General features: G+C 37.6%; 1 protein-coding gene across 1 annotated transcript in view; it reads left to right on the top strand.

Annotated features, from left to right (window-relative positions):
* FMN2 (formin 2) overlaps positions 1–24324 on the top strand; it is a 185488-nt gene that overhangs the window by 37849 nt on the left and 123315 nt on the right. The window contains exons 4-5 of the mRNA XM_032216827.1: positions 3340–3401; positions 23840–24314. Coding sequence (XP_032072718.1) covers positions 3340–3401; positions 23840–24314 — 537 coding nt within the window. The remainder of the gene's footprint in view (positions 1–3339; positions 3402–23839; positions 24315–24324) is intronic.

Raw genomic sequence — 24324 nt, forward strand, 5'->3', positions numbered from 1 at the left:
AAATACATCTAGCGCAAGTATTTTCTTGGAAAGAATGCTTTAGAACCAATGTTGATGGTTCTAAATTCATATTGCTTTCCCTTGAGCTGCTAAATGCTGTGTTTTCATTTATATTGAAAAAAATTCTCTAATATCTTTGAGTAAATGTATCCAATTTTCTATTCAGGCTAATTAAAGTGAAATTAATCATCAGGACAAATTCTTTGTATCCAGATGTGTGCATGTGGGTGTATATACCATGCAGTACATACCTAGGTTAGCCTGAGAAGAATATTGAAAATAGCAGGTTAAATGGAGTGGAACACAAAGCAAATTAGATCATTGTCATCATCCTTCCTGGAAATGTTCTTTAATCCCACAAACCATATCTACAGTATTCATTGTTGCTTCTCTTTGCACAAATTGGGTAGGTATTTCCATACTACAGTTTTAATAGTTTTAGGAGAAAAAGGAAGATGGAGATCCTCTTTGCAATTTTATTTCCGGGGTTTTCCCCCCCATAATTACTTCAACAACCAAGGGAAGCTTGGTAATACAAACTGGATTTGCTGCCCAGAATCAATTGGATTAGATAGGTGGCTATAGAAATGAAGGAAGTACCAGTAAATGATTCAATATGTTGAAAAGAACAACATATTGATTTATGTCTTTAGCTTAATATACTACACTCCACGGGCATTATCGTTTTAAGACTGGCTGCAGTATAAATGTTTCTACATAGAAATATTTAAAAAAAGCTCCTTACTGCTGGGAATACAGTCTGGGAAAAATCACATATGGACTGAGTGTAGCTTAAATCATCAGCCAGCAGGTGCATGTATCTTTATATTTCTCTAGAGCTCTCTTATTTACCACATCATTAAATACTTCAGATTTTATAGTTGTGGGAATAGTGGGGATTTTTAAAATAATCAGTAGAGTTACTTAAGACATATGGTCTTCCATGTTAATTTAAATTACCTACATTATGTAAGTATTTGATTCTGCTGTATTCATTATTATAATGATTTCCAAAGAAGCACACATAGGCAAAGGATACATACCCCTGAATTCCAAAAACAGGAATACTTGTTACAATGTTGCTTCTCCCTTACAGTTCCAGTCAAGAAAGATTCCACAATGGTTTCTTCCTAAAATATTTGTGTCATTCATTCCTATCCTTCAGTCCTTGTCACTTGCTCTTGCTCCATATACTGTAGGTAGAACTGACTTCCCTTACTCTGGAAGTTCATGGTATAGATCAGCAATCTTCAACCTTTCTGGCTCTGTGGACTAACTGCAGCAGTGCCAGTGGGCAGGAGGGGATGGTTTCATATGTGTAATCTAATTCCATGCATGCAAGTTCAAATCTCACCAGCTTAAGGTTGACTCAGCCTTCCATCCTTCCTACATGGGTAAAATGAGGACCCAGATTGTTGTGGACAATAGGCTGACCCTGTAAACCGCTTAGAGAGGGCTGTAAAGCACTGTGAAGTGGTATATAAGTTTAAGTGCTATTGCTATGCACAAATGGAGCTTTGTGAGCTTTGTGAGCTCACCAGTCGCTTTTGCAGCCCGCTGCAACTGGTAACAAGCCACGACCAGTAACGGGCCATGGACTGGAGGTGGGAGACACCTGATATAGAAGAACCAGGAATAGCAGAAGAACCAGGAATTGAAAGATGAGACCAAGTTCATAATAAAGTCAGATATGCTTTTTTCTAGAATTCTTACCTCTAGTATGGAGTACTAGGATGTAGGTTGTCATGACATCTAATATACGTGAAAAGACATGAGTATGACATAGAGGAAGGCAATCCTGCCCCAAGCGGTTGTACTACAGTTTGTTATATATGCAGCTATTTGCACAAAATTTGAAATCCTCCCCCAAAATAGGAGAAAACGTGTTTTTTCAATACTGCTTGGAAAGTTATTCTAATTGATAAAAATTACTTTCACTAGAAATGCATTAAGCAAAGAGATTATACATATATCTAAAAGCAAGCCTAAAGTTCTTCCCACTCAGTACCATCTCTGTTGCGCTGCTCATTTTGGGGATGCAATTCCTGATGAAATTAGAGAACTGAAGTCGCTTATACTTTAAAAAGGCATTAAAGATACATTTTTGTGACCTGTTTTTTAATTGTTGACAGTTCTAATTTAATTTTAATTGATATTGCAGTATGTTTTATTCTGATTTTTTGTTTTGTTTTATGGAATACTGCCATCTGATACTGATAGTCAGCAGTATAAAAATTAGTTATAAATCATACAGTTTGGTGCTTACATCTTCTGGGGATTTTTTTTCTTCAGCCAATCTCTTGCAGGTCAGCTAAATGTTTCAATCCTTGTGTTATTGATGAGTGTGCTCTTTTAAAAGTACATTTAACTATGCGGTATTGATTTTAATTATTCAAACTGAATCAAGCACTCAAATTTGCTTGTTGGTAAAAATTACTTTTTGACTATCTTCAGTTCTTTTCATTCATGCGGACAGTAAATGGTCGATGTCAGGGTTTAGAGCAGTGTTTCTCAACCTTGGCAACTTGAAGATGTCCGGACTTCAACTCCCAGAATTCCCCAGCCAGCATTCGCTGACTGGGGAATTCTGGGAGTTGAAGTCCAGGCATCTTCAAGTTGCCAAGGTTGAGAAACACTGGTTTAGAGGAAAGTTAAATTGAATGTAAATGAATATGTATGAGTATTATATGACTTAATGAGTTAGAAAATGTCACACCCAATTTAAATAATTGTCTTAGTAGAAAATATTGTGATTTAAAACAACTGAAGAGCATTTTTTTTCACAAGAGGGCAACAACTGTCTACCCTTCGAAAATACAACCAGGTCTTATTTTCTTTAGACCTTAGGCCTTCTTTTCGAGGTGTGTCTTAATTTCCCCCCTGCGCACCTCTCCTGGACACCGGACCTCTTCTCTCACAGATAAAAGGACTGACCCACTCGCCCAATGTGCCTCGCCTGGTCACTGGGCGGCTTCTTTTGTGGCCGAAAAGAACCATGCACCCTTGCCTACCTGTAACAGTCACTCCAGCTACTGGTTGCCATCCACCCGAAAAAGACTGCCGTCATCCACTCCGGCAAGCCTGCACTTAAACAGGGCCAAATTTTGGGGGTAGGGCTTAATTTTAATGCATGTGCTCAAAACAGTGCTTGGCCTTTTTGGGGGGTGGGTGGGTTATGTATTAGGGGAAACACAGTAGAATAATTGATTGTAGTGTTAACAATTGATGTCCCCTTGACGTCCTTTATTATACCAGCAGTAGAAGCAGAAGTGAACATACTAAGAATATTCTTGTAAAAATGTAATCCCTGAAAAGCCTTAATTTTACTTCCCAATCCAGAACCTGAAGCTGCTACTGAGGCAACAGAGACAGAAGATACAGAGATTGTTCAACAGGTACAGGTAAGATCTTGCTAGGAGAACACTTAACTATATTCAAACTTTCCATATTTAATTATTATTGTTAAAGACAATATTTAAATGAAAACAAATCTTTTATAATGTGCCAGGTACAGCCCTTGATTATTCCTTAGCAAAACCTGATTTGGTTTTAAGTTTACTTTTCAGAATCAGCGATAGGAGTACATCTTTGGGCCAAAGTTCAGGGTTAAAGGTCTGAAAGGGGCCAAACCATGCAGAAAGCACTAGGAGTCGGGATAACAGCATGCAGCTCAATATCAGAATCATGAGCATTTTGGAAAATCTTTGAATTGTCTGTCCATCCTTCCCCCCCTCCTTCCTCCCCCACATTTCATCAAAAGAAGGCTAGCTTCATATGCTTACAGTTAGAAAGTCCAGTTTAATGATTTTGTGTTTGATTATTCCTTCCTATGATAAAAGTGTTCGTTTCTCAAGGAAGTTTACTTAACATCAGTAGAAAGAAAAGTTACTTTTTTTGTTTTCTGTATTGTGATTTACATGAGTTTAAATTAAAAAAGAAACCCACCCCTAGAAATGTTCATTTTAAATTTCTAATCAGGATTAACAAGCAGTTGGGTCATTTGGTTCTGTTTTGTCTATTGTTCATAATATATTCTGAAGGAGAAATATGGAGTGGCATGATGAGCAGAGGAGAAGTTAATTATGTGAATCCAGTTGGGACTGGTATCTTGGTTATTTAAATGAAGTGATCCCTAAATGAAAAATACCATGACTGTGCTAACAATATTACTTCAGCTTTCCTTTGGTTTAAAGCAGGGGTGGGGAACTATGGCCCCTTTATGATCTGTGGACTTCAACTCCCAGAATTCCTGAGCTAGCATGGATTTGAATTCTGGGAGTTGAAGTCAACAAGTCACAAAAGGCCACAGTTCCCCACCTCTTTTTTACAGCATCAGAAGAATACAACCTCAAACAGCTGGGTGGGTTTTCAGAACTTGACTCAGGAGGAATCTAGGTAAAAGGGCAAATCATATAGCTCTTTTTCCTGACTCTCTCCTTTGGAATGCACATCCTGGACCTGTGATATTTAGCAAGAAGGAAATTGGTGTTTATATTTATACATATTGGAAGACAATATATATAAATATAAGGGGAATATAAGAGAGTAAACACAATGGGGAACACACATTGGAGAGAGCCACTTAGGAGGCAAACAAAAGTCTTTAATGTGAAACTGATTAGGAACTTGTCAGTTTCAGGCATAGTTCCTGCCTGCAGTAGATTCTAATCAACTAATTAAGATCACAGAACTGAGCTGGTTAACTTGCAGTGAGCACTTTTTAGGAATGCACTGGGCTGCAGAGAAAAGCAGCTCAAGAATAAATACAGTACCTTGTTCAGGCAAGCTCACCATTCTGCCAGAGGAAAAGGAGAGGAAAAAAAGACACAAGATGATGTGTATTAACTGACTGTAATGGCAAATACATGACCAACAGAGAGCACTCCAAGATCATGAATGTGGACATTGGTCACAAAGTTACTTTTTCATCATTTTCACAACTGCATGTGGTCACTTTCTGAGGCAGTCACTAAATGAGGACTACCTGTGTTTCATTGTTGCTGTTATTAGGTACAAGCCTTTTTAGATACACACCTGAGGCTTCACAAGTTACGGTGTAGCAATGAAAAAGCCTGGGCCAAAGTATGGAATGCTATTGGAAAGTTACATATGTAAGCCTATCGCCATACATTTTAAAACATTTTTTAAAATGAATATGCTCATTTAGTCTCATATACAAATATATGTTAATTTTTCATGAAGATTTTTCCCCCACTTTTCCTTTTCTTTAAAGATGGCAAAAACATTCAGTATCAGTTATTGTAAGCATGAAATTAACAGTGTGAGACATAGCCAGACAGGCAATAATTTGACTTTGTTATTTAATGCTAAATGTTAAATAGAAGAAAACTAGGAGAAAGAACCGAGAACAGCTATTAGAGGAAGGTTCTGGAGATTTTTCATTTGGCTTCTGAATTATGAAATGTCATAGAACTTGACCTCTCATCATTTAGATAAATTTCTATTTCAGTCTGATGAGAAATAATATACTGAACCAAATGCATACACGAAGCTAGATAAATTATTAAGGAATGTAATAAATTGGGTGTTCCTTGTAATAAGAGCCGAGGTGGTGCAGTGGTTAAATGCAGCACTGCAGGCTGCTTCAGCTGACTGCAGTTCAGCAGTTCAGCTGTTCAAATCTCACCGGCTCAGGGTTGACTCAGCCTTCCATCCTTCCGAGGTGGGTAAAATGAGGACCCGGATTGTTGGGGGCAATATGCTGGCTCTGTAAACCGCTTAGAGAGGGCTGAAAGCCCTATGAAGTGGTATATAAGTCTAACTGCTTTTGCTATTGCTAAGATTGGTGAAAAAGATGCAATCCAGATAACACCAGTGGTGGGATTCAGCCAGTCCGCACCTATTTGGGAGAACCGGTTGTTAACTTTCTAAGCAGTTCGGAGAACTGGTTGTTGGAAGAAATCTCATTTTGTTTTTTCCACTTTACAGGGCTAATCCTGTAAGGAAGGTAGGAAGGAAACATTCTGGTGTTATTTCTAGCCTAATCTTTATTGCCCTGCTTACAGAAACTGTCTCTCTAGTTAACCCTTATTACTAGCTAAGGCAAAGCACCCATCGACATTAGTGACGTTGATTTGGCTATACCCATCCAGTCACATGACCATAGCGCCCTGCCTACTCATTTGGTCATTAGAGCAGAGAAGTGGTTGTTAAATTATTTGAATCCCATCACTGGATAACACCAAATATTGAATATTTCTTATTATAAATCTTTAATGAGAATTTCCATTACATTCAGCTTTCCTGAATCATCTTATTCTCTGGGCACAGTAGCATATTCAATAGTCTGTGAGTGACAGATGTGAAATTTAAAGAGAAATCCATTATGATTTATTTCTATGCTGGTTTCCTTTATCATGTATCTGCCTTTTAGAAATAAAGATTTCACGTTGGAAGCATAGGCTAAGGAAAAACATCCTTTCTCCCAAATGTATGCTTTGGTAAGCATAGGACCCTTTTCTCCAGGAGTAGGAATTTGAAACAGGGGTAGTTTAATGCTCCTCTGTGCTTCAATGGCTTCTCCCTTTTCCTTTTTATTCAATTTCAATTAAACCAAGAGAGTGTAGCCTTTCCCACAGCATTAAGTGCTGTTATGCAGTTTCCAAAGATACAATAGAGTGAATACCAGTTTTCATTCTACCAATCCACTAGAGTGAGTCCTGGGCGTTCTGTAGTATCTATCACAGTCATTCTTGAATGAAAATTGGTGACTTTGAAATGACCCTTTCCCCTCTTCCCCTTCCTGACCATTAGGCCCTTTATTCTCTCTTGCTATACAGCTGGCTATGCAGTTGTAGCATAGAGTAGCACCAACCTATTGTATGCTCATTGGGGGAAAGTTGCAAAGTTCTTCTACAACCTTGAAAAGAGGCTTTGGAGTACCCAGTTTGTGTATGTTTTCACCCACCTGTTGATCTAGCAAAAGGGATTCTAGTAAAAATCTCTTGTGATGACACCCTTGTGGGAATCAGCTTCTTTTTAGAAATAGGGAATTGAGAACTTTCCCACTGTTCTCAGTCCTGCTACTAGGAGAAAAATTTAACCAAGGCTCCTAACAATACATTTAGCCTCAGTGGTTCTTAAAAGTATATCAATCAGCACAGCCTCAGATGACAAAGCAAGCATTTTTTTTTTTTTTGCTTCTTTACATGGATTACTGTACATGCCATTTATTTAACTACTGAGGTCTGGAAAAGCAGTTTATTCTGGAAATTTATCAAAATATCATGTTCAGGGAACATAACAATTCTTTATTGTTTTAGATCTTCTTTATCCACAAGACAGACATTAGTCAATGCTATGCTATTTTTTGATCTTGGATACTTTACCATAGCCTTGGTGTGGAGTTACAACTTTGGATCAAAGATTGAGACTGCGGCTTGGATAGAGCCATATGATGAAAACAGATTTCAGATTTATTGGAATAAACAGGATCTTTTTTATAGCTGCAATGGAGCAGTTTTTCCTCCAGAGAAAGATGCATAAATTTAGCATCGATGTTTGAAAAATTAATAACTACAATGCAGCTTTTACCTCAACTATCATATTAATTTTGAACCCAAGCTATACAATTAATCAAGCAGAATAGTCTGAACCTACAATATATAAACATTTTATTGTTAAAGCTGTCTGTAATTGTACATTATATAAATATTTTCCTAGGTGTCTTATTTTTTTAAGGCGAGTCCCTATACTAAAATCAAAATTATTATGTAACTGATACTTGTCTATTTTGGTGTTTTTAGTTGAGTCTCAATAACTTATATTTATCCTCTGTGTCATCTATACGATGCTCCACAAATTCATTATATGTCTTGTATGTGTGTGTGTGTAAGTGCATATCTCCGTCTATCATCTAACATACCATAACATTTCAAGTGCGTGTTAAGTTTGATACTGAATATATTCTAAATATGTATCCTGTTGGAGTCCAGCGTGTCTCCACTGAAAACTGAACACAGACATATCTTGCAAGATTCAATTATTTATTTTCCCAAGAATTTGAAAATAAAAATACTCACTTTGGAATTCCAGATTTAGTGCTCCATGCATTTTTAAATACAATTTGGAAAAAATAAAACCCAGGATAACATGAAAATCTAATTAGATTACTATTTTAAAATGCAAACCTGAAGACAGAATCTGTATTATTTTTTCAGCACTTAAAAAATAACCTAAAAGGAATCTAAATAGCCTCAAATTATTGATCATGAATATCTTAAAAATCACCTTGTTTAAAATAACCATCTTTTAATTGCATTATTCAACCAGACAAAATTTTGGTTAGATTTGTGCTGAGATACTTTAACTGGATTTCAGAAATACTGTATTTACTAGATGGTATGAAGATATAAATTATGTTTGTAGTGTTTTCTTTGTGCTTGTATCCAGTTAAAAGCTCCTGTGGGCCTCTCCTCACTGATGAATTGTTTTCTATCTATGATTGTGTTGGCAGAAAACTATACTTGCATGAAAATGTTTGTCCTATCCTGCTTTTCTTACTGGGGTCACCTGGCTTTCTTTCAAGGCGATAGGTGGCAGAGCCTAATAATATTTTATAAGTTGGAACCAGACAGCTAATAGGGACTTGAATAGCATTCTGAATTTACCTTACAAGTAGCTTGAGCTATGCAATGATTTGCTGAAGTTGCTCCCTGGAAGCTTTCAACCCATTCTAAATGCATTTGGGAACTATGACTGGTGGGACCTAGTTGGATTTGAAGTAAATTGGGAATGTTTTGCAGATGGAGTGGATGAAGGTTTGATAGTGCTACACAATTGATTTGGGTCTGGCAAGGAAGTATATGTTCCTTCAGGCAATCATAAAGAGCAGATAAGGCCTTTCCATTACGTTAATCATTATGCAACTCAGGAATGTCTATGGAGGTTCTCAGTCATCCAGGTCATGGTTATCCCAAAGATATTTCAAGAGGCAACTGGACTTTCTGGTTTTTCTTTGATGACGTTTTGCTTCTCATCCAAGAAGCTTCTTCAGCTTCTTGGATGAAGCAGCTTCTTCGATGAGAAGCAAAACGTTTTCAAAGAAAAAAACAGAAAGTCCAGTTGCCTCTTGAAAAAGCACCTTTGGGACAACTTTGGTTAGGGTTATTAGGCAGGGACAGAAGAAAACATAAAGCCAGGCACTAATTTCCAGATAAAGAATGAGATAGGTAAAAGGCAGTATGGCTTATCTATAAGCCATGGGCAATGAAAAGAAACAAGAAGCCAGAATTGACAACTATAAATAAAACTGTCAGGCCAGCAGGCTTCAAATAGACTTCATGAGGAAGAGAAGGAAGGATCCGGTTTCCTTAATAAAGCCTCGTGGTATTCCATGGCAATCATGATGGTTTTGCTGTGTTTCAGTTTCAAAGGTAAAAAGTTGTTTGAGCATGCAAGGCCCAAAGCTGGTACCTGGCTGCCAATTTTTAAAGTGATGTCACCAAGGGTGGGTTCCTACCCGGATGCACAACCAGTTCGCTTCACATGCATGCACCAGATGCACGTGCAGTTTATCAAATATTGAACTTCCGCATTGCAAACAAGGAAAGGAGCAAGGATACCAGCTGAGGAGCAGAAATTCAATCTGCCGCCACTGATCAGCTGGGCTTCAGAAACAGAAATAAAGGTCAGTGTAACCCACTGGGTTTCATGGACTCAGAGAACCGGTTCGCTCTCGGTTTGCAGTCAGCGCTAATGGTTTGGCTGAACCGGTCCGAACTGGTAGGAACCCACCACTAGATGTCACTTTACCCAATATTATGCAACTGCTTTAAGAAGTTGTGGGCAGGTATTACATTTGCACCCCTGCATGTTTCTAAGCACTTTTTTTTGGGGGGGGGCTTCCTTCTGAAGTTACTATACAGCCCTAAGAGTCACTACTAGAAAGCTTTCTTGATAGAACACTTCCAAAATATTTTAATCTTTAATTGGATGCACATTGTGTAAATTTAGTATTTAAATCTAATATTTGGAGCTATCATTTAGAAATGATTTCTTTAGATGTTTCGTCCCGTTTATTTTGCCAGGTAGTTAGCCGACCTTCTTAAGATTTGTGCGACAAAGCTAGAACCAAGGTAAAACAAAAAAATTAGCAGAATATATTTAATATGAAGTTTCTGTAGGATCTCTCTTTAGGCACTAGGTGGCAGTTGTACATCTCAAAATAAGTCTTGCAGATCCAGCCAAGTGTTTTTCTTCTGTCAAACTTGTTATTTTTAGTGGGGATATTTATTTATTTGAGGCAGATATTAGTGATTGTCTGAATTGCTGCAGTGGTGCCTCCATTATGTCATCACAACTGGTCAGCTTTTCTTGAAGTCTTATAGTTGTGAAGTCCCACGTATATTTATTGCCCTCCATGGAATAAGGCCTGAGAGGACTTTGCCCCCATAAGACGCCCTGATTTATTTACCTAACTGTATTTAAAATAACTGGGCTGGTGATTTAATATTTCCTTATGCTAAAATAATTACCTAATTTATTATAGACAATAGTAAATATAATCAACTTGTCATAGAATTTTAAAAGAAAGGAACACTGTTTTAATAAACATACAAATTGTAATAAAACACTGCACTTAAAAATTGCATGAAAACAGAGACCAGACACTTATAATCCCAAAGTCTTTAAAGCAAAGAAGTTTGACCATCTTATGCAAAGCAATTGAGGGAAAGCAATTTGACATTTGTGGAACAACCCAAAATATTCTCTTTCTCTCTTTTTTTAATTAAATAAGAAAATTAATTTTCTGAGAATATTGGAACACAGTGATGAAGATCTCAACAAGTAAACAGTTTGATACAGGAAAAGCACTCCTTATAACTTGACATTAAATACAGGTTATGTGAATATAAGGATCTTCCTAGGTTTAATAGAGCTAGAAGTAAAGAGAATCCAAATATTGTAATAAATCTCAGTCATGTGGGAAATTTTACCATACATTCCAAATCTGAAAAGTAATGTTTAACTCTATATGCTATTCCAAGTTTGAGATGTAGAAGGTGGTTTTAATTTCATACATTGAGCATTAAAAAAAAAGATTCTGTGGTTAATATACTCAATGTTTATAGGGTACCAAAATAAAAATTAATTTATTCCATAAGATTTGTCCATTTTAAAAAAGCATTATTTTAAGGGAAATATTTTCTTTATTGTAATTGCAGTGGCAATATTTTACAAATTATGTAAAGTATGAAAGAACGCATTTTGATATAGTAATATAAATGAGGGGCTGTAAATCAGATACTATTCAGTGTAATTATTTGAAGAACTATAATTTCATTGGAATAGCCCCCCCCCCTCTTTTGTGCCAATGTATTTGTATTTTGAGTGAAACTTTCCTTAAAAGTTTTCAAATATAGGAAGAAGTTTTTCTATGTAAAGAGCTATAAATACATTTATTACCAATTCAGTGCTCTGAAATACCTTAAAACATATTGACTGGATAGAAATATTTTTAAATATGTCCTTGAGGAAAAAAATAATTGTATAATAATTACAATCTTTCTTATAATAATAGCTTCCTAATATAAAAATCGGTACATTGCATTTTCAAGAGGAATTTTCTGTTCATTAAATTGTTAGAATTCAGTTATCCAAAGGTAATTGTTACAAAGTCAGTTGAGAATTTGAGAAGCTGATAAGAGATACAAAAATTTCTCAAGATTCAAAAGAACCTTTTCCATTTGGAACAGGGTTTTATTTTAAGGAACTTTCTTGCCCTAAATCATCTCTAACAAGATTAGGGGCAATAACAACAGTAGATTGTCTCTCTGAAAATGATTGCTGGGTTTCTAATACATGTATCTGGCATTATTAGATATCTTTACATTTGCTTTCTTTTGGTCTGTGTTTTTAATAGTTCTTAAAATAGCTTGTGCATGAAATATGATTTTCCATATAAGAAGTGAATTTTGGGTTAATGCAAAACTGATGGGTGCCATGTTGCAGTTCTTTTCATATTTTGCACGGGTGCAGAATGAGATGATGTGTGGTTTTCCTTTTAAATATTTGTAATCATTATTTTGTAGCAGCTAACATGGTAAACATAGCAATAGCAATAGCAGTAGACTTATATACCGCTTCATAGGCCTTTCAGGCCTCTCTAAGCGGTTTACAGAGAGTCAGCATATTGCCCCCAACAATCTGGGTTCTCATTTTACCCACCTCGGAAGGATGGAAGGCTGAGTCAACCCTGAGCCGGTGAGATTTGAACCGCTGACCTGCTGATCTAGCAGTAGCCTGCAGTGCTGCATTTAACCACTGCGCCACCTTGGCTCTCATGAACAAATTCATTGTTACATATATAATTCATCTTACCTCCAGATTTTTTTAGGCAATGTGTTTAATAACCCTTACTTATTTAATTCATATAACAATAAACCTGAGTTAGGTTCGGCCAAGACACCCCCCCCCAAAAAAAGGAGTGGCTCTAAATCATTCATATGGTCAGGTGGAGACTTGAACTTGGGTTTTCCTGTTCATACTCTACCACTTTAATTGCCAAAGCACACTGTCTCTCCAGTGGTGGGTCTGGATCCTGTCGCAACCGATACACTGTGCCAGGACCTGGCATACATCACGGGCATGTGCATTGTGCACGCATGCGCATCCACTGCCCTGCGATGCTCCCGCTGCTCAGCAGAGGTTGTGCAGGTGCTGTGCGCAAGTGGCCTGGTTAGCTCAAATAGAGGTAAGGAACTAGGGCGGGCGGGTGGGCCCTCCAAAGCACCGTTCCGGTACAGTGGCCGCTGCTCCCAGCCGCCACCAGGGCCCCTGTACCAGGGCGTACCAGCCGCAACCCACCACTGTGTCTCTCCCATTTGGACATGAGTGTCATAATAATGGCCATTTCCTTTATTTATTTCCTTTATTCATCAAGTTTATATGCTGATCCAATAATACTTACTGTGAGTGAGTTACATATCCTGTCTTTATCCACAATGTTAAAATGAAACATAACAATTCATCTAATAAACCTATTAGCCACAAAACAATACAAATGTATTACCATTGCAAGAGGAAACAATCACATAACGTATCCATCCACATCAGGGGTGAAATACTCTGATGTCTGCTACCAGTTCGCATTGCTACTGGTTCGCTTCGCATGCATGTGCACTAAATACGCACTTCATGTGCATGCGCACTGCAGGTGCTACCGTGCAGTGCTGAAAAGGATTAAGTCTTTCTGAGTCTGCAAAGATAAGTAGAACAGCGAGAGGGGGGAACAGCTGTGCTGCGTAATTTAGATTAGCTAGAAAGCAGGATTTTCTGCTTTCTAGTGAATATAAATCATGTGGCACAGCTGATCGTTGCACAGCTGATTGTCTGAACTACTCGTTTGCCTGAACCGGTAGCATTTTTTTTTTACTACCGGAACCGGTAGCATTTCACGCCTGATCCACATTATTTGTTGGAACAGTCATTATGAAACTACCTTAAAACCCAACAGAGATTGGGTCAGGCAGGTGTTGGAGGGAATGTTGTTCCAGACAGAAGAGCTTCATTTGAGAAGTGAGGCCCCAATTGAAAATACAATTATAGATGGCAATTTCCTAAAGAAGGAATCTGATGAAAGCCCAATTTTCTTCATATTATCGGACAGATAGGTTCAATAGAGAGTGTGTTAACTTCCAAAAATATCCAGATCCTGACTCACAAAGGGTTTTAAAAGTAGCAATCACCACCATTAATCTGTCCAATTTAGATTTTTACTTTACTTCTTAGTTTGAAATCAAAATGCTGTTAGGATCGCTCTTTGATTTCTGCTTTATAGAAATCAGAATTGTTAACTTTGATTTCAGTTGACTTGAAGGAGCAGAAATAATAATACATCTTTTTTCTAATTACTATACTGTACAATTCAGTTTAAAAATGGTTTTTACTCAAACTGGAGTTTACTTTATATCTGCTGAATCCGATTTATATAATTATGGATGTAGACATATCTTTGATTTGATTTGCATATAATACAAATACATATTTGCATTTATTTTACATTTTATATTTTGAAAAGTATAATTGTCTAATCAATAAACATGAATGAATGGTATAATGCTTAAATTAGACAGATTATAGCAGAATAATTCAGTGTGAGATTTTGATGAGTTGATATGTAAGACAAAGGAGTTGATATATGAAAGTTGAAAAGGGAGGGGATGATTTTAAAAAGTAAATAACAAATGGGTAATATTAAATATTAGATAAAGAAAAATATATTGTACTGTAAATCATGTTACATCACAATCATTTATTACAAGAGACATATGTTCCTAATATTTCTTTATTAAGCCTTCATGATGGAAATAATAGTAGTAATAATTTCCTTTCCCAGAGACACTGGCAAATCTTTCTGGAAATGGACAAACGTTTTGGCAGTCTTAAGTTCAACATTAAAATGTTGTTGAGATATAAATAAATCTATCAATGGGTAGAAAGGCTTGGCAAGTGAAGAGCTTCAGTCTCTCAGAAAATGCGACTATCATGAAATTCTGCAGAGTTAGGCAATTCTGAACTATTTGCAGGGCAATTTAAAGAAGTTGTAAGATATTTCAGCAACTCTGTATGCCTCTAGCCCAGGGGTGTCAAACTCACGGCCCATGGGATGGATGCATCACATGTTGGCCACAAGGGTTCCGCAAAGGCTAGAAGAAATGTTATGCTTTAAATCTTCAAGTCTTACTGGTCGAGGTCCATGGCCACAAAAGGGGGTTTGCGGTGAAGAAAAAGTTGAACATTACTGCTCTACCTGAAAAAAAGTGACACTGATTATTAGAACAGCACGGACACCTTTGACCGGGGCGGGGGAGGGGGTTATTAAAAATTTTATAAGGAGCAACAAACATTTTCATATAACGCAAAAATAGTATTGTAATATTTTTTTATTTCAACATAACTACAATTTACAAATATAAATTGTAACTCTTGCCAAACATCAACATTTTGATCACGTGACCATGAGGATGCTGCAATGGTCGCTAAGTGTGAAAATGGTCGCTAAGTGTGAAAATGGTCATCAGTCACTTTTTTCAATGCCATTGTAACTTTGGTTACTATATCACCTTTCTTGCCACAGTTCTTAAGTGAATAACTGCAGCTGATAAGTTAGTAACATAAGTGAATCTGGTTTCCCAAATTGCCTTTGTCAAAAGGCAATTGAAATGACCCCAGGACACTGAAACCATCATAAATACGAATCTGTTGCCAAACATCAAAATTTTGATTGTGTGACCATGAGGATGCTGCAACAGTCGCTAAGTGTGAAAATGGTCGCTAAGTGTGAAAAATGATCAACAGTCACTTTTTTCAATGCAGTGTAACTTTGGTCACTATACCCCCTTTCTTGCCACAGTTCTTAAGTGAATAAATGCAGCTGATAAGTTAGTAACATAAGTGAATCTGGTTTCCCAAATTGCCTTTGTCAAAAGGCAATTGAAATGACCCCAGGACACTGAAACCATCATAAATACGAATCTGTTGCCAAACATCAAAATTTTGATCGCGTGACCATGAGGATGCTGCAACGGTCGCTAAGTGTGAAAATGGTCGCTAAGTGTGAAAATGGTCATCAGTCACTTTTTTCAATGCCATTGTAACTTTGGTCACTAAGCCCATTATACCACCTTTCTTGCCATAGTTCTTAAGTGAATAACTGCAGCTTGTATTCTGTATTTTGGATAGAATCTTTTTTTAAATAGTCTAAGACAATTTAAACAAAGAATCCACACAGAATAAAGCTATTTTTAAAAATCCTATGCACAATAAATAAAATATTATTTTAAAATACATTTAAAAAAATAAAAGAAAAAAACCCAGGTCACTTACCAGCAGGCACAAGTCAATCCAGAATGATGTAGATGTTAATACAAAGAACTGATCAAATTAAAATGGTGAAATTAGTCAGGGAAATATTTTGCCACCATTTTTTCTTCCACACGAGCCGACCTCCAACCTCTGTGCCCCTCCCCTCCAGAAAATCCAGGAAGTAACACTCACAGCCCCTCTAGCCAAGCATTTCCTGGAGCTCTAAGGTACTTGGTCATTTTTTCTTATAAAATGAGGTAAAAGGGGCGCGGGAGGGGGGTCCGTTTTCTTGCTTTAAAGTTTTAATATCTTCAATGAAAGTACTGATACAGAGAGAGAGAGAGGTTAGACAGAGTGTCTTTTGTCTTGCCCCGGTTAGGATTTCTTAAGCAAATCCATTGGGCTTTCAACATGAAGCCAGAAAATCGGGACTTTTTTAAAATGGCCCGGGACACGGGACAAATTGTTATAAAGCGTGACCGTCCCGCTGAAATCGGGATGTCTGGTCACCTTAGGTTTAAGGCCTCTGGAGGACTAAAAAGGATCCTATGAGCAAACCGGAAGTGACTTCTGGTTTGCTCATAGGGTTGTTTTCTGCCTTTTGGAGGCTTCAGGGAAGCCTCCTGAAGGTCCCTGAAGCCTCCAAAGGGCCTCCAGAGGGAAGGCTCTTTTCACCCTCCCCAGGCTCCTATAAAGCCTCTGGAGCCTGGGGAAGGCAAAAAAAGCATGGAAAAATGGGGGGGACCTTCTCTTGCCCGCATGCACTCTGGGGAATTGTGTGTTGCATTATGGATGTGGCACGCCCACACATGACCCCCCTGTGCCCCACTTATGGCACACAAGCCAAAATAGGTTTACCATCACTGATCTAGGACATGAAGAATTCAGACATGGAATTATCATTTCTATTTTAGAAATAAAATAAAACCTGGAGAGTGAATAAACTTTACCATTCAATTTATTCATCTTCTACTTAGGGTAATGCCTGGTTGTACCATTGTGGCCAAACCAGTTTAGAAGGTAGTTTTGCAGCAATATTTGACTTTACCAACTGTGTTGAGTGCTTGTTTGGATTCAGAATGCATCTCTGTTTGACTCTAAATGGCAGCTATGAGTTTATTTTTTTTAAAGCTTGATTTTTATATCAAGAGGAACTTGGTACTTTGTCCATCTTTGATATCATTATCTGGGGTTTTGCAAAAAGGTTGTGGTTCCATGCTTCCATGTAATACATCTGTTTTATGCTTAGATGAGTTAATTGTATATAGTATATAGTTACTGATACCCAGTCTAGGGTAAGGATGGCATGGAATTCTTGAGTACCATATTTAAAGGGAAATTGTTAATCCTTTTCATGTCACCTTTACAAACAAATTCTAGATTTCATTGAATACACACAAAAATACCATTAATTTGTTCTGCATTAATTAATTTGTTCTTCATAAATTATTTTGCAGGTATTTTATCCAATATTTTGCTGTTTGTAAATCTTTGCAGTATTTTTAATCTTAATGCGTACCTGAATGAGAACTTTCAATTTTTTGCATATGTGACAGATTTGTGGAATCTTATGTAAAACAAACTAAAAACCTATTGGATTACCTAAATCAAAATAATCTGCTTTTCTAAAGAGAAATAGCTTAGTTTAACTTTTTTGATTATACAGTATAAGTGGGTATTGAAAATTATTGTTGTTAAACTTTAAAAGTTCTTTAAGATTCCTAAAGACTTTGATATCTGCAAAAGAGACTTAAAAATCAAATTTAATTTTAAACAGACAAGAGAAACTGTCTTCAATCAGAAATGCCATCTTTTTTGTGTCTTATTGTTTAATAACAATTTCTTCATGTTGGAATTGGTTTGTACGGATGTTATAAAATTAAAGGAAAGAGCCAATCCAGTGTTTTCTTCTTTGGCTGAACTCAAAGGAAAAATTCTATCTTTCCACAAATGAGATCTTTAGATAGTATAAACTGAATTATTCTTTTTAGTGACATTCTAAATGTTATCTCAGATAATGTTTTGTATGAAGAAGGTCACAGACTTATTTTTCTTGAAGCAGTTCTTTCATCTGCTGGATGGATAGATTCAGAAAAAAGAGGCAAGATGTTCTCTCTGAGAAAATGACGCCTTGGAGAAGATTTGGGACTAAAAGTCTTTTCCAACCTGTCCCGTCCCCCCTTCCCCCCAAAAACTTACTGTATATACTCGAGTATAAGCCTAGTTTTTCAGCCCACTTTTTGGGCTGAAAAAAGCCGCCTCGGCTTATACTCGAGTCAGTGAAAAATGTGCCCGAAATGGAGGAGAAAAAGGGGTGGGGCCATGCCGCTGGGTGACACTCGTGAATGGCCCAGTGCCCCTGTGAGTTTCCCCTCCCTCTGTGTCAGTTTGCCGCGCAGCGCGCACCGCACCATCCCCCCTCCTCACGTTCTAATGTAATGCAGGGCTGTCTTACGATTCCCCTTCCTCTCCTGCCGCTCTGCAACGATGTCCCACCTCCTCCTTGTTATGGCAAGCAGCCACATAGCGATGTCCCACCTCCTCTGGTACAGTGATCCAATGATAGGAATCACTGTGCCGTGTGTCATAGGAGGCGGGACATCGCTCCCGCGGCTGCACGGGACATCATCATCACAGCGGGACATCAGCATCATGAGGTGAGTGAAGTATTTCATTGAATACACCGCTAGTTTACTGTTTTTCTTTGAAATAAATATTCAAAAACATTATTGGTATCTATTTTTATTTTTGAAATTTACCGGTAGCTGCTGCATTTCCCACCCTAGGCTTATACTCGAGTCAATAACTTTTCCAGTTTTTTTGTGGTAAAATTAGGTGCCTCGGCTTATATTCGGGTCGGCCTATACTCGAGTATATACGGTACTAAACTTTTATAAGCATATTTTAAATTTAATATTTATCTCAAGATGATATGTGTTCAGACTGAACTGATGTTTCCATACTTGGCTTGCTATCCCGATGGATCAATTAAAAGATTGAGTGCAATTGTGTGAACCAATGAACTTCAATAGAACTTGATTATTAGCAGATGTGTGCAATGGCCTCCCTTAATTGTTTTATAAGACAGCCATTTCTATCATGTACTTAACCATGCCATAAATATAGTATTACTGTGCCTTAATTTAATATCCATATTTTTGCCTACATGGACATTTCTGGGTTTCTGGTTTGGCACTTTAAACTGGGAGGCAAATTCTCTGCAAAAAAAGAAAAGAAAGAAAAGACAATGCTTATGAAGGAGCCTTTCTGTCTATACAGTGCCTTTTTGGTCTGTGTAGGTCTCCTACTAGCCTGCTTTTGTCTCTACTTCTCCAGACAAGCAAAGATCCAACTTCAGCTCTTCTTAAGGATTTGTGTGGCTTTGGGAGGATATAAGACAAACAAGCATTAAAAACCACAGTAAATGAAAGCACATAACTTTTCTGTTTCTGGCATGCTCCAGTGACATTAATATTGCAGAGACTGACTGTCCTTATGTCTCTGTATCAGTGGATCGTACACCATTCTTGGCAGGTTTATGTTGGACATTTTTAAAGTATACAAATAATGGATAAGCAACCTTTGTCATGTAGTTGTGTATCTCCTCGGTCACTCTGCTGTTTTTTTTCATTATTACCCACCCACCCCGCCACCTTTTAGAAACGATGATGTAAGTAATGAGGGGGCACATTAAACATGTTTTGGGTGTGTGTGTATAATGTAAAAAATTCCTTCATTAATGTTGATTGTTTATTTCATTTTTTACATTAAATCGAAACTGTCAGCCTATAAACATTCTTGTCTTTGAAAGCATCCTTGTTTTTGAAATGAATTCCCATAAGTCTGTGATTTGCTTATAATTTTGTGGTTATGAATTCCGGAAGAGTAATCATGTACGTCTGCAGCACAAGACATGCTGTGGTGTCAAGCCCAACTTCTGTCAAATTGGGGTGAAGAAGTGGGGGCAAAGTTGAACAAAAGAAAGAGATAGACAGACACTGCGAGAAGCAGAAGCAGAATAGTAATGTTTGGTTTAACAAGTGGATACTATACAGTATGCTTACTATATAATATGCTGGAGGTCTTCAAGAAAAGGGTGAACAACCATTTGTCTGGGATGGCATAAGGACTCCTTCCTGCTTTGGGCAGGAAGTTGAACTAGAAGACTCCAATGTCCCTTCCAACCTTGTGATTCTATGATTGTGTGTGTGTGCGTGCGCGCCCACATGCGTGTGCATGCATTGTTTTTTTTTCTGATGTTCTCTGCTATCCAACTATGGGTAGTGATGATGAAACTTTTACCCAGGTAACAAATTCATTGGTATGGAACAGGTACTTGCTCTGAGTAAAAGATCCAGCCATATTCCATTATTTTTAGAATAGACTTAGAACTTAGAATAACTTTATTGTCACTTTGAAGGTACACTAATCAGCATACATTAAAATGAAATTTCATTTCATGCAGCTCTCAAAGGGTCACCACCTACAATATACACTACATAAACATGACAAAATAAATAAATAAATACAAAATTATACATATACCCATATATATTATATGCCACAGAGAAACAACAAAGTCTAGTTCAGATGTATACCAGTGATGGGTTCCTACCGATTTGGCCCGGTTCGGCCAAACCAAACCAGTAGTGGCATGCTGGCCTGGGTCGCAGAACCGGCAGCAACCCAGGCTGGCCATGCTTCCAAACCTGTTCCCTGGTCTTGTTTTTGAGTTCTGCGCATGCGCATAACAATTTCTATTAAACTGTGCATGTGCACAAAGCATGCATCCAGCAGGTGCATGCAAAGTGCGCTCATGAGCGAACCGGCAGTAACACTGGCTAGAACCCACATAGGGGACAAAGCCGTTACAGAATCTGGTAGTCCTGCTAGAAATACCTTGAAACCTCCCCCCCGGGGGGGGGGGGGGCAGCAACAGAAACAGATGGTGAAGTGGGTGTGTGGGATCTCTAACAATGCTTTGAACTCTAAGCACATAGCACTTATAAGCAGTATTCTTAATAATAGGAAGCAAGCTTTCTATCTGAGGCCCTGCTTCGACCAAACCAAACAGTGATGCAGTTGGTTAAAATGTTCGCAATTGTGCCTGGACAGAAGGAGAAAGATGTGCTCTCCTCATCCAACTCAGGAAATGCAGACACTGGTTTGCACACTTCACTAAGGATGATGTGTGGAGAGACCATTTCAGATTCTTAGTTATCTACATCCCCAGATACTTAATACTCTTGACCATCTCTAGAGCTGCATCCTTGATACTGAGTGGAAAATGACTATGCCTATTCTCTCTAAAATCTACAATGATCTCCTTTGTTTTATTAACATTTAGAAACAGATTAGTTTTATTGCACCAGTCCACCAGTGCCTTCACCTCTTCCCTATATGTATCTTCATTGTCCTGGATAAGACTCACCACTGCCGTGCCGTCCGCATACAATATGATTTGTAGCAGATTTGACACAGCAGTTGTGGGTCATCAAGGTGAACAGTAGCGTATTCAAGACACAGACCTATGGGGAATCTACACTCAAGGAGTTGGAATTGGAAACTTTTCTTCCAACTTGCACAAACTGGGGCCTAACAATAAGGAAATCCAGTATCCAATTACATAAAAGAATATTAAAACCTGATAGGCTCAGCTTGTTCACCAAATGCTGAGGAATGATTGTGTTGAATACCCAACTAAAATCAACGAACAGCATTCACACATGGGTATACTTCTGTTCCAGGTACGGCAAGTTAAGATGAAGCACATAGGAAAGTGCATCATCTACAGAGTGGTTCTTCTGATAAGCAAACTGTAATGAGTCAAATGTGGGGAGAAGGTGTGAAATCATATAGTCCTTTACCAAACTCTCAATAACTTAGTGAATAAGATCATCATAAAATTTGCTGTTTATAAAGCACAACAAGAAACCTTACGTGATTCAAAGGAATGTGAGTAAGTCATGATCAGCTATATTCACGTGGGTTTTGCTAGAAAAAAAATCAGTGCAGTTAACTAGTATCTCACCAGGTGCCCTGGTGGTGCAATGGTTAGAATGCAATATTTCAGGCAAATTCTGCCACAGCTTGGAATTCTATTTTGATGGGGCTTAAGATTGACTCTGTTTTCCAGCCTTCCGAGGTCAGTAAAATGAGGACCCAGATTGTTGGGAGCAATAAACTGACATTGTAAACTGTCCAGAGTGCTGTAAAACACTATGAGGTGGTATAGAAACCTAAGTGCAATTGCTATAGCTCTCTCTGAAATGCATGCTACAGTAAACAACGTTTTCTACAGTGCTGCTGACATTTCTGTTTGTAGATGTTACAGAATGGACTTGATTTTTCTGAGTCTTTCATATTACACCAATCAACTTTATAGTTAACTGATGTTTCTTCATGTTTCTTTCTTCTTTTATGTGTCTATAAAACACAGTGACTGTCAATGTCTGTGTTTCTTCCTCAAATAAGCAAACAAAGCAAATGCAACAACAGAAAAAACATCCATGATTTTAATTGGAAATTTAATGAATGAAAAAACTGGCACAAAATGTAATTGGAGAAACAAACTAAGTTACCCTTTCGTCTCTTTCCATTGTACTGTTTTAGAGCTTCAGATGGCTTTTTTTTTTTTTTTTTGGCTTTTTCAAACATCCCAAATCAAAGTGGCTCCAGTGGTAAACACAGGCTTATTTTAGCATTCTTGTAGCCTGTTATTTGCTCTATGGGATTAATCCCAAATAGCTAATGCAGCAATGTTAATCAGACAAAATCACTACGCCTTTATGGAGGAGCAATGCAGATCTTTTCCTTTATACTCTTCCAAATTTGATAGTTAATGTTTGTGCATTGGTGCTACCTATTAAACTTGGTGAAATCAGTTGCAGCTAAACACCAAAGACAAATTGCATTACAAATGTTTTTCTGATACTGTGACTTAATTTCAGGTGGATGTGGTTTAACTTTCTTCAAATTAAATACATTCCCAATTAAACTGTTTTAATAGAATAAACTATTAGTCCTTATTCTTGCAAAATGAAACTTTAAAAAGTACATTGAGACATAAACTAGAAAAAGCAGCTTCCAAATGGCTTATGGAATTGAGCCATGGTGGCGCAGTGGTTAGAGTGCAGTATTGCGGGCTACTTCTGCTGACTGCCAGCTGCTTGCAATTTGGCAGTTCAAATCCCACCAGACTCAAGGTTGACTCAGCCTTCCATCCTTTCGAGGGTGCGCAAAATGAGGACCCAGATTGTTGGGCTCAATATGCTGACTCTGTAAATTGCTTAGAGAGGGCTGTAAAGCACTGTAAAGCAGTATGTAAGTTTAAGTGTTATTGCTATTGCTATTATGGAATTCTTTAACATCATCTCCATTCAAGGTCATATGATCAGGAAGACGGAGCGGTTGAGAAAAGAGCAGTCAACAATATTCTAAGCTGCTCCTCATCTGTTTCTTCCATAGGGATGTAATAGAGAAGGGTTTTTTTTAGATTTTTTTTGTTTTGGCTGCCCTTGGCCAAACCTTGCTTATTTTTGAAATTATTCTTTTTCCAGCTTTCCTAACCCCAGCAACTTTAATTCCCTTCCATTTAATTTTGGAGAGCTAAAAGAATAGGATGGATACCTCTTCGGGTAATTTCTTTTCAACATTTAATTGGATTGGAAAGAATCAAAGATCTGGAAAAACTGGGTAAAATATGCACATGCACAGGAACTGTGGAAAGATAAAGTTACATTCAAGATTCTGAAATGGTATACTTAAGCATAGATACATTATATTATCTATACTATATGTTATAGATTGCATATGACTAAATCTTTAAAATAAAAGTGTGAAATATAACCCATTCTGAGCATTTAATAGTATTAAGGCTTTTATATGTGTTAAAATATTCATAGGCTATATATTATCTTTATATGGTTAGTCTCGGTATGCATCAGGCAAAAGTCTTATATAAAGATCTTATTTTCTTCCTGCATGTTGACTCTTCTTTCCTGTTTTCTAGGAAAATGTTACAGTGAAATCAGAAATGCGGGCAAATGAAATTCAGCGGCTGGAGCAAACCATACAGGATTTAAAAACAAAAATTGCAGAGCTGGAGAAACAGTTTCCAGAAACAGAGGTGTTGGTTTCAAGCAGAAGTGTGTGGAATGAGACCGAACAGCCAACTCGTGAAGGACTATCTAACATAGCTCTTCGAGAACATGAATTGTGTGCTCTAGTTAAAACTATAACTGCAACATCTGTGCAGACATCTCCAACAGATGATTGTTTAACACACATAATGCCTTCAGACAGTGCACTGCCACAAGCACCTCCCCACCTCAATGGGGATCCAGGTCAAGGGCCAACCCAGCCATTGCCAACACTTGAGCCACAATCCACTTTTTGCTCTGAAATAGCTTTAGTTCTGTCACCAAAACAGATTTCAGTACAGCTGGATGCTTCCCAGGAACAATTGACAATGCCACAAACTTCATGTTTATTTCA

Source organism: Thamnophis elegans, chromosome 4 (assembly GCF_009769535.1).
Source record: "Thamnophis elegans isolate rThaEle1 chromosome 4, rThaEle1.pri, whole genome shotgun sequence".
Lineage (NCBI taxonomy): Eukaryota > Metazoa > Chordata > Lepidosauria > Squamata > Colubridae > Thamnophis > Thamnophis elegans.